The sequence below is a fragment of the Phoxinus phoxinus genome, assembly GCF_949152265.1.
Source record: "Phoxinus phoxinus genome assembly, chromosome: 18".
In the NCBI taxonomy this organism is placed as follows: domain Eukaryota; kingdom Metazoa; phylum Chordata; class Actinopteri; order Cypriniformes; family Leuciscidae; genus Phoxinus; species Phoxinus phoxinus.
The window spans coordinates 15,678,948-15,694,809 of NC_136893.1; the positions used below are offsets into that span (position 1 = coordinate 15,678,948).

At 38.5% G+C, this 15,862-nt stretch overlaps 1 protein-coding gene across 2 annotated transcripts in view; it reads left to right on the forward strand.

The window, feature by feature from the left end:
* The window catches only part of megf6a (multiple EGF-like-domains 6a), a 99,069-nt gene that overhangs the window by 31,452 nt on the left and 51,755 nt on the right, over positions 1-15,862 (forward strand). For both annotated transcript variants that reach the window (XM_079588568.1, XM_079588569.1), the window contains 16 exons: positions 1,903-2,028; positions 4,687-4,809; positions 5,230-5,352; positions 6,173-6,310; positions 6,634-6,756; positions 6,905-7,027; positions 7,280-7,447; positions 7,531-7,662; positions 8,252-8,380; positions 8,571-8,699; positions 10,514-10,648; positions 10,731-10,865; positions 12,394-12,519; positions 14,246-14,377; positions 14,564-14,692; positions 15,673-15,804. In XM_079588568.1, the coding sequence (XP_079444694.1) occupies positions 1,903-2,028; positions 4,687-4,809; positions 5,230-5,352; positions 6,173-6,310; positions 6,634-6,756; positions 6,905-7,027; positions 7,280-7,447; positions 7,531-7,662; positions 8,252-8,380; positions 8,571-8,699; positions 10,514-10,648; positions 10,731-10,865; positions 12,394-12,519; positions 14,246-14,377; positions 14,564-14,692; positions 15,673-15,804 (2,103 nt within the window). The remainder of the gene's footprint in view (positions 1-1,902; positions 2,029-4,686; positions 4,810-5,229; positions 5,353-6,172; positions 6,311-6,633; positions 6,757-6,904; positions 7,028-7,279; positions 7,448-7,530; positions 7,663-8,251; positions 8,381-8,570; positions 8,700-10,513; positions 10,649-10,730; positions 10,866-12,393; positions 12,520-14,245; positions 14,378-14,563; positions 14,693-15,672; positions 15,805-15,862) is intronic.

A 15,862-nucleotide genomic window follows, 5' to 3' on the forward strand; every position in this document is an offset into this window, starting at 1 on the left:
CGAGAGAGAGTGTGCGATTTCAGACGCAGCGTATGCTAACTGTATGTGTTTACCTAGAGCTGCTGCTGTAGCCTTTGTCTGACCCTGTTTGATGAAAGAGGTGAGTGAACATTCTCAAAAAAGGGTGGAGACGAATTGAAAGACCACTGACATTAGGACATCATCTGCCCCAGCTGCATCATTAGAGAAGAGATAACGAAAGAGTAATCAATGGATCAGTCTTTAATCTGAACTACTCAGAATTTACTTCAGAAGCATCATGCTAGGCATTAATGTTCTGAGATTACAAATGAGATAACTGGTCATTTAGAGTGGTTTTCAGTCCAATGTCAGTTATCAACCGCAAACATTCCCACAGACCGTTCTCGTATCACCACACCAAATAGCTTTTAAATGGTGCAGAAATAAGCTATTTAGTAGTATTTTACTGGATATTATGATTGGTTTCTGTCCTGAGGTAATATCCTTTTTGAAAAACAGAAGAAGGGCAACATTGCCAAGCATCACAATCCAAACACTTGAGTATGAGGATATGTTTTCCATCCAAACTTCATATCAGTCATCGAAGAAAAAATTATCCGTTTAAAGTGAACTATTTTCACTAAATGATTCAGGTTTTGAAAATAATTGCTTTGTACTATTTTGGATAATTACCACGAAGAATGCTTTTGACAAGGCCGTTCAATGAGGCCGTCTCTTCTATTATCAGAGAAATAATTTCTTCAAAGAGTGGATATTAAACATTAATACAATATTTTAATCTACATGTAACATTTTAGTTTAAGAAGAAGACAAGGTAAGCCAAGGGGATGTAAAAAAGCTGCGTAACTTTAATAAACAAAACAAAAGAGTTTAATTCACATGAGAGTAATCCAAAAACAAGAGAATAAACAGTGTGCACAATACACAAACAACACCAGACAATGAGTAAACTAAACTGAGGGTATACAGAGTGAGCTAACGATCTAACTAAGGAACAGGTGTGAGAAATCAATCAAACAATGAATAACCATGACAACCAAAGACAAGTGGGAACATAGGATTGAACTAGGAGTCCATGAAAATGAAACAGAAACAATACCAAAATGTGACAATACACTGGTAATTTTAAAGTAAATATTAAAATCTACACACTTTCTTTGAAATAAAATTTAATCCTATCAGAATATTTTCACCTTAAGTAATATCCAATAGGTTATAACATTACATAAATGCAAGCAAATTCCATGTCATGCTCAAAGATAAATCATTGCACATCTGACATCAAATTAAGATATTTTGGTACAAAACGTGTTGCCTTCTGCCAGAAAGCTAAAATGAATGACAAGACAGTAAGCATTCAAAGCACACATCCAGCTGAAGCAGGAAACTATTTAAAAAAGTAAGATCAATGTCCTGGAAATGGCCACGGTGTCAGTGGTCAGGCTTCAGCTCTGTAACTAATCTGTGAACTGACCCACACCGGGCTGCGAACTGGAAGTCTTCTCGCAATTTGAACTTTTCTGCACGAAAAGGAGGGATAAAATGGGAAAATCCAGATGTCCTGTATTAAGGGAGTCCAATCCAAACAGAATTACTGATGTAATTAAAGCCAAAGGTGCTACCACAAAGTGTTATATAAAGTGAGTGCACTCTAATGCAAACAAAGCCCTGACAGTTTTGTATTATTTTCTCCCAAGAATAATACATTTGTTTTTCAGTTTGATGTGTTATGCTGCAAGATCTTATTAAAGCATAAAAAAGTCTTACAGGAATTGTTTGAATTTAAATGCATAGAAATTCATTCACAAATAAGTATATGTGTTTATGATTATTTTGATAATATATATATTTTTTTAATTTAGACATTTTTAGAACAGCCAAACGGCTGTTAACTGTCATTTCTCTGTTCCCTCCCCTCAGCTGTCTTATCCTGTGCAGTGAATAATGGAGGCTGTGAGCATGAATGTGTCCAGCTTTCTCCTGTTCACTTCCAGTGCCGCTGCAGACGCGGATACCAGCTCACAGCTGATGCCAAGCGCTGCAGACGTGAGTCTTGCTCTTCTACTCATGGATCTAAATTTCATATCTAACCGTGGCTGGACTTGGTGGTGCTCAATGTTTAGTTTAAAACGAAATTAACTTCAGATGGTGCTTGTTTTCGCTGTTTAAAAATAGCAAGGCTTCATGTTTAACTTGCTATATAGTTGATATAATGTTGTTGACAAAAACTTCATGATTGGTCCAGTAATCCTGATAAAAGCCTTAACAGTAGTCAGAAGTCAAATATCATATGTTTTGGATACTGGTGCCCCCATCTAGACCAGCACCAGACCAGCGGTAACCAGTCTGGACCAGTATGGAAATTCATGTTGGTCTAAGATGGTTGTTTCAGCAGGGTGTAGAAGCAGTTGTTTTTGTTGCTTATTTAAACTCTTTACCTTTTGAACGTTTTGTTATGTTCATGACGTTGTCCATAAAATGTCCCGGCCGGCAGTGCATATCACATGCTGTTAGTCAAAGAGCATGCTGACAAGAGGATGAAAGTAAGGAAAGCTTTAGTCTAAAACTGTGTCATAAAGTCACTATGTAGCTTTTGGACGTGTGGATGAAAGGGTTCTTGGCAGAAAGGTAGAAGCTAAAGAAACTGATCAAAACACTAAAACCCAGATGTGCTGTTTTCTCTGAGATATTGGCCACTGATTTGGAGACTTGAAGGTTGCAGAAGAGGGCATCTGCATCAGTCCTGACGGAATTCAAATAAGGTTAGACTAGTGTGTCATAACCAGAACTTCAGATCTTGCAGTGTGAGTCACTTGACCAGCAATTTCTTAAAACTCTGTGCATTTTTGGCCTGCTTTAAACAGCAGTCTGAGAGACTTATGTTATCCAGGGCCAGGCTTTAGCATCCTCATCTTGGCGGGTACTGTGTCAATTCCAGTGTGTCTGCCAAAATTCACATTCAATCTACGCTACCACACACATCCAATGTCCTGACACTCACCAGAGACAATTGTTCCCCTATGAAGTGTTACCACTGAGCGTTAGGGGAAGACAAGGAGAAAGAAGGAGGGAGAAAGAGAATGTGTATCTCATTGTGTAACTGTAAGACATTGGCCATGTGGTCATGAGAGAGTGTGGAGAGTTCGATTTGGCAAATGGAAAACATTGTCATTTTATTGTATTCAAACTGTTGTGATCAAAGTACAGATGAGTCCTGGGACAAAAGTATTTGTACTTGTTAGTTTACTTAAAGACAATGATATATTTGTTTAGATCAATTAAACATGATATAAAGACTATATCATACAGTATGTATATGTCATAAGCATTATATGCTGCATTACATATTCAAGCAATTTCACACACTGTTGTTCTGAATCAATCAACACGAAACCTATAACACTATCCACCTTATGTTCAATGTAAAAGCTTTTTTAACTTGCATGTGCAAGGCTTCTGGTTTTAGCTTTTTATTAGTTTTTATTTTTTCTCTATAAAAACAGTTTGTTGTGCTGCTTGATATGGCAAAATAGTATTTGTTATTTTAATGTTATCATAATCATAAACACACTGATTTATAGAGCAAATAATTATACCATTTACTGCACTTTTTTCTTCTATTTATTTAGCAGCTAATGAATCGGAAGTATTGCACATTCACAGGAAATGGCTTAGGCTAATTCTGCATTGAAAAATAAGGTGAATTTAATTACTGATTTTCAGACAAACAGCATGATTGCAATACTGCTTTAAAAAATCAGTTAATAATGAGTACGGTAACTTCGTAATTAATATAAATTAGTTATTTAAGGGACATATTGTCGGCTCTTTGTCTTTTTTGAAAGTAGTTCAACACGAAAGCAGAATTAATGGTTGCGTGTCTATGAGTAGAACACTTTGCTAAGTGAATCCGTGTTTTTTGAAAAATCACTTAAGTGAATGATTCAATGACTTGCTCAAAGTCGTTCATAAAGTCGCTATCATTTTCACCTGCTTTTTTATGAATACTACGTAGTCAGACATACTCTTTTCACATACTGTTTTTTATCTACTGTATAGTAAGAAAGTAGGCATATTCGGATGGATGCAAGGAGTCATTTGTTCCAGTCCTTCATGTATCAGTGTTTTTGAATGAATCGGTTGAGCCAACAAATCAATGATTCACTCATTAAGACAAACTATTGCCGTAATTATGTGATGTGTAGAAAGAGTCACCTTAACATCTGGAATGCACAAACACAGACAAGCGAAGTGAAACAGTTCCAATGCTGTTGTACTGTATATCAGCAATAAATATCATATTCATGGTATTTAAATGGTAGGCCAAGGTCTCGAATCGTCAACGATTTGCTCACCCAAACCTATAAAAATGTGTTGAAAAGTAAGTTTATAGCTGTCATAAACCTGGCAATATTTGGTTCTCCCCTGATGTAGTATATCACGCTATAAGTAAAAAAACACAATTATTTATTAATTTTTACATTTATTTTGGATAGAAACTGTCCTCCAAAGGGTCTCAAAATTGCATTGTATGATGTGTTTTATGTCATAACGTGACTGAGGCAAGTATGGGAATTCAGAAAGCAGGAATTAAGTATGTGTATCACATGGACTGTGTTGACAAGATAATGAGAGTTTGTGTGCGTGAGGGAGACAGCCAGTAAAATGACTTATACGATCTGACTCAAATGGCATGTGTTTCAGTGAGGAACCCATGCGCGGAGAGGAACGGCGGCTGTGTGCACTCATGTCGCAGTGATGGCGGTCATGCTGTGTGCAGCTGTCACCAAGGCTTCACGCTGGCCCCGGACCAGAAGAACTGTGAAGGTAAAAGCTTCTGACAGCAGCAGTGAAGGGCCTTCCCACCTTTGCTAGGGTTCAGTTACACTGTCATGGAAAGTATTAAAGGGTTTCTCATCTGCTGGATCTTCTTTTTCCAAAGTTTTTTAAGAAGTTTCTTTCCCATGGTGTGAGAACAGTGGAAGCCCTGTGTTCAATTAGATAGCTGAACTGTAGAACATGGCTCATCTTCTCAACGCTGGCCAGGACTGGCGAGGGAGACGGTGAGCAGAGCTTTCCACTCTCGAGGCCATGATGGAACCAGTTAGAGCTTGAGAGGTTGCACTCATTGATATTCATTGAAGAAATTGACTCAACAAACCCAAAGTTAATTCTCGTCTAAGTAGATCTCTGTATACGTAGAAAAAGGCGACATGTCATCAGGAATTTGTAATTGGTGTGTTTCAGATGTTGATGAGTGTGAAACGGGACTGGCGGCATGCGCTCACAGTTGCCGGAACACCCCGGGCTCTTTCTCCTGCGTCTGCAAACCAGGATATGAGCTGGGCTCTGATGGCAGGAAATGCTACCGTGAGCTGCCTTTCTCTTAATTCACTTCTGAGCAGTTCACTGAACCCCAGTGGTCCCAAAACAAGTCGGAAGTATTGATACTTTTAATAATGTAGTATCGATCCTGCTTGTGAATAAACTTTAACTACTCTACCATTTAAAAGTTTGAGGTTGGTAAGATTTTTAGTGAAAGAAGTCTTTGCTCACCAAGGCTGCATTTATAAAAATAAAAATAAAATAAAAAAAAGTAAAGTAAAAAACAGTAATATTGTTGTGAAATATTATCAGTTTAATATAACTGTTTTCTGTTTGAATATATTTTAAAATGTAATTTATGCCTGTGTTGGGAAAGCTGAATTTTCAGCATCATTACTTTAGGCTTCAGAGTCACATGATCCTTCAGAAATCATATGAATATACTGATTTTGTGCTCAAGAACATTTCTTATTATTATCAATGTTGAAAATAGTTGTGCTGGTGGAAATCCTGATTTTTTTTATTTTATTTTTTAAAATAGTTTGATGAATAAGAGAGTTCAAAAGAACAGCATTTATTTGAAATAGAAACCCTTTGTAACATTATAAATGTCTTTGTTAACACATCGATCAATTTAATGCGTACTTGCTAAATAAAAATGTCTTTCTAAGAAGAATCTGACCGACCTAAACCTTTAAACGGTAATGTGTTTGATTAAAGCTTTAAGCTTCAAAGTGACAAAAAATTAACTGTATTAGTGAATTATGTATTTTATTTTCTCTTCTTATGAAATGTTATCATGAAACTAGCACAGTATAGGAGATACTTTAATAAATGTTCCAATGAAGCATTCACATTCCTGTAGGTATTGAAATGGAGATTGTTAACAGTTGCGAGTCTGATAACGGTGGCTGTTCGCACCGCTGTCAGCACGGCGCACTCGGACCCGTCTGCAGCTGTAACCAGGGCTATCAGCTCGCAGAGGACCTCAAGACCTGTTTGGGTGAGTGTGCAGGTGTACAGACAGATACATAAATTAGTTTTACAGAATAACTCCAGTGAAATCTATCTCTTGGCCTCAGCGTGCATCCAGCTGAACTGATAAACCTTTAAAATCATCATTCCTCAAACAAAATGAACGACTATTTCCTGCAAAAGCGAATGTCTGCCAGCTGGATCTCAGCAGTTTTAGGTCTTGTGTTTTTCTGGCTGTGCCCTGAAGGTTCTCTCTTCATAGCTGGAGTTGTGCTTATGTAAATACCCGGTCCTAATACACACCAATGGCTGATGGCCTCACTTCCTGTGCTGCTTTTATTTGTCTTGTAGATCTGGAAGAATGTGAGGAGGGAACTTCATGCTGTGAGCAGGACTGCACGAACTACCCTGGAGGTTATGAGTGCTACTGCAGGGCAGGATACAGACTCAATGCAGATGGATGTGGATGTGACGGTACATCACAACCTGTTTATTACAGATCGACTATTAAAGAACAGCGAGGAGACATCAGTTACTGGCAATGCTATAATGAAATCAGCCCTAGTTACATCACAGTGCAGTCACATTGTCTGAGAGCGTTGTGTTTTCTGCTGGTGTGTAGATGTGGATGAGTGTCTGTCTGATAATGGGGGCTGTGAGCACATTTGTCAGAACACCGCTGGCTCCTATCACTGCTTCTGTCGGTTTGGAAACCGGCTCGCTGACGATAGACATTCCTGCATCTGTAAGTACACCGTGGGGGTCACAGTGGATATTAGTTATGTGCTATGCATTAAGTTTGCTTTATACTGTTATAGATTACTTGATTCTGATTGGTTAGTCACAACTTTCTGTGGTCAGATCTGTAAGAGATAATGTACAGCCATATGGTCGTCATTGCAAAAGTGATCAAGTGAAATCCTATTCAGTATGATACATAGTTGTTGTAACGGCTAGACAACATTGATCATGTCGATTTATCTGTTTCTCTGTGTAGCACTGGAGAGAGCAGTTGAGGAATTGTCCAGTTCAGTGGTGGTTGAGAGACCTCTCCTTCATCTCACTCTCCTCCAGGATTACCCACAACCCCTGGAGCGCTATCACGACTATGAGGAAGACAGCTTCGGAGAGCTGCGGGCAGAGAGCACCCTCTCTGAGAAATTTGGTGTGTTGTTTTGTCAAGTGTCTTGGTTTATTATTAGTGGGTCTTGCTTCTTATTAATCTGACGTTTGTCTCGTCCATCGCAGTGTGTTTGAATGGGACATTCGGCCATGACTGCAGCCTGACGTGTGACGACTGCTCTAACGGAGGACTGTGTAACATTGACACAGATGCTTGTGACTGCCCAGATGGTTGGACAGCGATCATCTGTAACCAAAGTGCGTCCATTATGTAGTGTGAAACATACACTACTATTCAAAAGTTTAGGGTCGGTAAGATTTTTGAAAATGTTTTTTAAAGAAGACTCACCAAGGCTACATTTATTTGATCAAAAATGCATATACATATTATTAAATTTTACACGAACTGTTATACTGTATATTCAAATGTCATTCGTTCATGTGATGGTAAAGTTGAATTTTCAGCATCATTACTCCCGTCTTCAGAGTCACATGATCCTTCAGAAATCATTCTAATATGCTGATTTGGTGCTGAAGAAACATTTCTTATTATTATCAATGTTGAAAAAAGTTGTGCTGCTTAATATTTCTGTGAAAACCTTGATACATTTTTGTCAGGATTTTTTTTATGAATAAAAAGTTCAAAAGAACAGCATTTATTTTAAAATAGAAATCTTTTGTAACATTATGAATGTTTTACTGCCACATTTGATCAATTTAATGTGCCCTTGCTGAATAAAAGTATTAATTTCCTAACCCTAAACCCAAACTTTTGAACAGTAGTGTAGGCCCATAGTTGTCATATTTACTTACAGTACGAAATAACACTTTCTTTTGTCCATTTTAGCCTGTCCAGAGGGAACATTTGGTAGAAACTGTTCTTTCTCTTGTAAGTGCAAAAACGGTGGCACCTGCAACCCGATTAGCGGGAAGTGCCGCTGCCCACCTGGAGTCAGTGGAGACCTGTGCCAGGACGGTGAGTGACTGCCAGATTAGAGCATAAAATGAAACCGTATCTGTGCCAAATCTGATGTTCCAATTACTGTTGGTATGTTTATATGAAATATGGCCTGTGTTTTATATCTCAATTTACAGCTGATGATTTTAGTTGATGTTAATCTGTGAATTAAAGCTAAAATGTGTAGTTTTTACTCTCTGTGTTTTAGGTTGTCCAAAGGGACTATATGGAAAGCACTGCAACAAGAAATGTAACTGTGCCAATAACGGCCGCTGTCACCGCACATATGGAGCCTGCCTGTGTGACCCAGGGCTCTACGGCAGGTTCTGTCACCTACGTAAGTCCAGCAGTATATCACACCGGCAGTGACATAAACTCCAGGAGATACTCACAGAGTGATTTACCCAAGTAGGACATGTTCCTGGATCAACATCCTTTTCTGGACACAGCATTCCTGTGAAGCAGTCAAAGCCCTAATCCCATTCCAAACCATAACCATAAAATCAAAGGGAAAGATACAGTGGGGTCCAAATGTAATACAAGTTTGGGTAACACTTTATTTCCGTAGTCCACTTTAGACATTCTACTATAAGTAACTTTGCAACTACATGTCAACTACCGTTCATTAGAGTCTTAGTAGACTGCTAAATATCGGCTAACACTTTATTTTGACATTCTACTAAATATAATTAGCTTTGCAAGTACATATCAACGTGTACTACTATACCCTAACATAACAGTTACTTGTACTCAAGTCAAGTCACTTTTTATACAATACAGATTGTTTCAAAGCAGCTTTTGTCACATGTCTGTCCTGTCTGGTGATGCACATGGGTGTTTTGTTATTTTGGGGCCATGTGCTCTTGTCATTGTCTGGTCCCTCCCCCTTGTTATCTGATTATTGGTTTAGTTGTCCCACCTGTCCTGCTCGTTACCCTCCTTGTTTGCCTCCCTATAGGCCCTATGCACAGCTGCACTACTTCCTGAACTTAAGCAGGGTCCTTTGTTTCCTGTCTGCCAGGATTGGCCAAACTGATTAATCCAGGTGTGTCTGATTATTGTTGTTGGTCAGACACACCTGGATTAATCAGTTTGGCCAATCCTGGCAGACAGGAAACAAAGGACCCTGCTTAAGTTCAGGAAGTAGTGCAGCTGTGCATAGGGCCTATTTAGGCTGGTTCGTTCTGTCACGGTGTGGTTGTGGAAAGGAGAGCGAGGACTCAAATGCGGAGTGAAATTAATATTTAATAAAGATAAAACATAAAACAAACAAACCAACAAAGGAAATCAGAAACTAAATCCAACACGGACAGGGCAGGACAGGCACAGACACACGTAACATGTACAACGAACCAGCACAGGACAGCAAACACAGGAAGACTAAATAGGGAGGCAAACAAGGAGGGTAACGAGCAGGACAGGTGGGACAACTAAACCAATAATCAGATAACAAGGGGGAGGGACCAGACAATGACAAGAGCACATGGCCCCAAAATAACAAAACACCCATGTGCATCACCAGACAGGACAGACATGTGACAGCTTTACAGTGATAACAGGAAAGTGACCCAATGATGCAAACACAGTTTCTCTAATGAGAGTTAGTTGGCATGTAGTTGCAAATTAATGAGTTAGTTGACATGTACTTACTTATAGTTATTAGAAAGAGTTACTTATAGTTAGTAGAATGTCTAAAGTGGACTATCGCAAAATACAATTTAGCCCAAGTCTGTGTTAAACCTGATAACCATGTTCTCCAGCAAGATTTGAGATGGTCCAAAGAGCATCTTGAGCTTCAGTGAAAGAACACCTTAATGAAAGAGTCTCATGAACATTGTCTCAAATGTGCTTGTTTGATTAGTGATTGTCGTTGCACTAAATACATGTCATATAAAATAGTTAAAAATCCTAAATAAATAAATCAATATATTTTTTCAAACCAGGTTTAAATTAGATTTCCAGATTTCTGATTTTCAGTGTGGTTTAAACCTCAACTTAATACCTGATTCATTGATTCAGTTGATTGTTGTTCCAGAACCTACAAAGATGATGATCCAGGAACATGTCCTATTTGTGTTAATCATGTTATCATTTTAACATCTGATGGTTCTCCTGGTTATAACAGAATGTCCTACACAATGTCTTTTCCAGCTTGCCCCAAGTGGTCGTATGGATCTGGCTGCTCATCGGAGTGTCAATGCGTGCAGCAGAACACGCTTGAGTGCCATCGACGTCATGGAACATGTGTGTGCAAGCCTGGCTATCGAGGCAAGACCTGTGACCTAGGTCAGTTCAGGGAAGTACAATTCACTGGATTGACAGCTTGTGTGTGAGAAATATGTTTAATCTGTTGTTCTTTGCTATTTAGAGTGTGATAGTGGATACTATGGTCCAGGATGTAAATCAAAATGCCAGTGTCCATTGGGAGTGTCTTGCCATCACATGACCGGACAATGTCAGCGCCAGTGCCCAGCTGGTCTTCACGGGGAGCACTGCGAGCAAGGTGAGTTTAAGTCATGTATTTGGTGGAACAGCGTTAGAAGAGCTTCCATAAAAGTGGATTTATGGCCATCTCTGAGAGTCATTGTGTAAGTTACGCTGACTAGTGTTTGACAGTATGAATAACATGAGGAGGCCAGGCCAAACACAGCTGCCAAACACTGATGGAAATACCTTTATCTCCTGGCCTGCTGTTTGTGTGGATATGATCCTGTATTTCACTCAAGTGAAAGATCTAGAATATTAAAGCCCAGCATGTTACAAAACAGATTTTAAAATATCATGGATAACAGGAATTTTCTTGGCCTTTTGACATTTTTGATGGACTATGTGGAGGTCGCAGGTCAGTTCTGATATGGTCAGCAGGGGAAAACAATGCTCAATGCACATGATTAATGCTAAAACTAACAGTTTAATCATGCATTGTTAGAATAGAGTGACGCAGTGATGACATATTTTTGTAGGCCAACCTGGAAGTTAGCATCACCCCTGTTCCCTCGACCATATCCCAGTAGGTTATGTCCATTTGGCTTTTGGATTATTGCAGAAAATAAGCTCTGTGACTAGCAAAGGTTTGGTTCATTATGATAATCTTTAGAAATTAAAACTACTATTATGAATTATACATTTTTAAAGCCTAAATACAATTGGCAGAAGTAAAAAGCTAAACGTAGGCTAAATAAATCGCAAAAATTGGTCAGTTTACATCAACACATTGGCAAAACCAGCTTTTTTAATACAAATAATGTTTGAAAATGGCCATGTAAAACTAAATTAAGACAAATTTTTTGGGTGAAAGTGTTGAATAAGGCACTTTCAAGGTAAGAAAGTTCAAAACCGAACTTGGCCCTGCTTGGAACTTGCACACTTTATTCATTAATGATATCCGGTCCAGTTGACATTCAGTTGCTTGAGTTGATATGTATATGTGCCTTTTTTTGAGTATAAAACAAAACTGTCCTTCTGCCATGATGTTTAGCAGCCTTCATGCCTCAGTCCACTCCACTTGGCAGGGGGTACGGAAATATCCCGAATATTTCACCAGAAACACTGAGCTGGCAGTCAAACCCCACAGCCTGGAAGTCATTAAACGATCAGAGTGCTACGTCTGCCATCAATTAGGAACAACAGGCTGTGAAGAGAGTCGCTTTGGCTTGTCTCTGGATTTCACTCGTAGCCTCTGTGGCTGCTTGACCATGTCCGTTCATTACTCTTGATGCTCAGTAGACTGTCTGGCCCATGCAATATCTGGGTCTATGAACAATGTGATTAATTTATTTGTAAATTATTTTTCACAGTAATTATAATTACAAACATACAAACAACATGTTAAAAAATACTGCATTAAACATAATTATTATGTTAAGTTTAACCCTAAAATCCTAAATATTTAGTTTAAAAAAAACAATTCTATCATATTTTCCACAGATGCCCAAATACCCCTCTAAAAAAGGAGATTAGACAAACAATCAGTATTAAGAGTCATTTACACTGTGTTAATGTGTAAAAACTGTATGTACTATCTTTTTCAGTGTGCCCTGTGGGACAGTTTGGAGTTGGATGCTCACAGTTTTGTGCCTGTAATGGAGCTCCATGTGACTCAGTTACCGGGCAATGTCACTGTCCCGCTGGGCAGACAGGGGAACACTGCGAGGAAGGTAAAAGCAGCACTGGAGATCAAAAAAAGAAAGAAAAGAAGCCAAAGAGAGAGAGTCATTTAATACTATCAAATAGTTTAGAGCGAGTTTGCAAGTGAACCATCATATTTACTTATCCCAAATTTTTCTAGAATCATCATTTTACATGGTGCTTCATCTGAACCGTGTTAAACAAGCTGACCTCAGCTTCTCTCCTCGTCTAAGAGAGAAAATTGTTTTGCCATTAATGACTTTTCATTCTGTTCTGGAGTGGATGAGGTAGTTTAGAGGGGAGAAATGGCTGTTTTTGGAGGTCTATTATTAGCCACATTTTGCTGAGCCAAAGATCACAGACATAACTCTGGTAATATATCCCTCCTCACGGGCCAATCCATTAGAGGAGTTCTCTCTCAAATACACAAGGACATCATGAGATGCATTGGAGAAAGAGAGAAGTGAAGCCATGCCACAGAGCTAGTTAACAAGCCAGAGACAACTATTAGCTGTTAATGAACAGTCAGTGGCTTCCAGCTGAGTGTGTGTGCGTGCGTGCGTGCGTGCGTGCGCGTGTGTGTGTGTGTGTGTGTGGTTAAATGTGAGGTGTGCTGTGATGCTGTCAGGACTCCCATGCTGACATGCCTGCAAGTATGAATAAGATGAACAGCTTTTACCCCTTATTTTGATTATTTGGTTATATCAGTGCATTAACATCATGCTGTTATTTTGCATTTTGGGTCCCACTTTATATTAAGTGGCTTTAAGTACTATGTACTTACATTGAAATTAATAGTTTGATACAATGGACTTATCGTGTACATACATGTTTTTAGATTGTACTTATATTTTTTAAAATACCTGCATGTAATTACAGCTGTAATTAACGTATGTTATTACATTTGTGATTAAACTGTTGACCCTTCCCTTACACCTTAACCCACCCTTAAACTTACCCATACCACCACACCTGTCCCTAACCTTACCCGTATCACACCTCAATAGCAGCAAAAGTGTTTTACAATACAACATGGACACAATAAGTACATTGTACTTATTTTTCGATGTAAGTACATAGTACTTAAAGCCACTTAATATAAAGTGGGACCGCATTTTTAATAATATGTAAGCCCGTATGTATATGTGCCTATATGTATATGTAAGAATAGAATGGAAGCCCATTTTAGCCACATAAGAAAAAAAGAAATCATGCTTTGGTAAATCTAATTTATGAGATAAAACTTCATAATTATGAGAAAAAAAGTGAATTATGACATACTAAGTCGTAATTATGATATAAATTTGAAATTGAAAAAAATAAACTGGACATTATTACCTAAAAGTTAATTGTGTCATAAATGCGGCTTTTCGTGTCATAATGACTTTTTATCTCAAATTTGACTAACGTGTCATAATTTCCACTTTATAATCTCATAATTATGTCTTTTAGATCATAATTATAATTTACCAAAGCATGATTTTTCTTACGTGGTAGAAATAGAATGATAGTTTACCCAAAAATTAAAATTCTGCTATAATTTATTCATCCATGTAATTTCCTCAACTGTATGACTTTCTTTCTTTCTGGATATTTTTCCTATTTTTGTGTATATTTTTACAATGAAAGTCTAGTGTTGTTTAGTTTGAGTTCTTCAAAATAACTTCTTTTGTGTTCTGCACAAGAAAGAAATGCATACAGATTTGGGACAACATGCGGTCAATTATTAACTTTATTCTATAACTTTATGTTAAGAGTGTGAAGAGGGCCGTTGGGGACTGGGATGTGCAGAGTTGTGTCCTTCCTGTGATAATGGTGGAGTGTGTGATCGGCAAAACGGCACCTGCATTTGTCTGCCGGGATACATGGGAAATCTCTGTCAGAATGGTAACATTTTAATCTTTCATTTAAATAATCTTAATTCATCATCAAACCTCTGTTTAATACCAGACATATGTCATGAGTTTGTAATTACATTTGTATTCCTGTTTTTCAAATGCAAGATCGAAAAAAAGAAATTTTATCTGTTGATATAATTCACATGGTGGCAAATTTAGCTTTTTTTTTTATCAGTCTGTCCAGTTGGATACTTTGGCCTCAGCTGCCAGTTGCGCTGTTCCTGTGAAAACAGTGGGCATTGCCAACACGTGACGGGTCTCTGTGTTTGTAAAGATGGCTGGACAGGGCCCAACTGCGCAAAAGGTAAGGTCACAGATTAGATTTAGTTCCATGTCTAGAATTTACAGTGAATTAGACCATACTAAATATGAGACAGCACTTCAGTGATAAAGTCAAATGGATGTCAGACCGCTTCTCTGACATCTAGCCCTTCTGCAAATCGCCTCAGGCTCAGCTTTTACAAGATTTGTCTTTCCTCTGGCATCACCTCCCAGTGCAACATAAGACTGAGCTGTCCTACAGGACCAGCTGACCTTTGCTGGTCACATTATTGCAGCTGCCCAGTCTTGCCTCTTCATGCCCCATAAAATAACAAAATCCAGTCCTTCGTGCATTGCCACAGATGCTACCACACCCAACTCCTTGTTCAGGATTCATTGTGTTTGGAATAGACTTTTGTACCCATTACTGGTCAACATTGATCTGTTATGTATATCTATGTATCTTTTATGTAAACACCTTCAGCTTATGCAAAATGAAGCTCCATGATGTGTGTTCCATCTCCAGAATTTCTAACATAATGCCATGTTCTTTGCATTGGCTTCCTTATTGGCCTCAACTATAATTCAGGAATTACATCATATCCAGTCGGACGGCCACATACTTATACGTAGATAAAGCTCAAATAGAATATGATGTTGCAACTCTTCAGCAATTTTGTCTACAGTAATTAAATACACATTGTAAAAGATAATTTGATATTTATTTTCAAATAATATATTGAATGTTAGGAACTTAAAGTGAAAAGCCAGCTTGTAACTTTTCCCTATTTACTTTCTCACTATACACTCCATCCAATCCATTACAAATACCTGCCTCAGGTTTCTTCGCATAAATGATTCTTGCCCTCAGTGGATCCATGCAGTTTGTTGCAAAAATGACTGCCAGGAAACCCTAAAGTAAACGAGTTGACTGCTTTAATAAATCTGGTCCCGTTACTTTACTCAAACTACGTAGTGGGAATTAATTATTTGATGTAATGGGGCATGTATATTCTGTGGCAGCTTGTGAGCCGGGACGCTGGGGGCCGAACTGTGCCAACCCGTGTGACTGCAGGAGCAGCGTGGGCAGCTGTGACCCTGTGACTGGGCAGTGCCATTGTGATGCGGGCTACACGGGACCACGCTGTGATCAAAGTATGAGCAACCATTGGTATGTCCTTCAGGGAACATAAATCGAGCATTGTCTGATGTT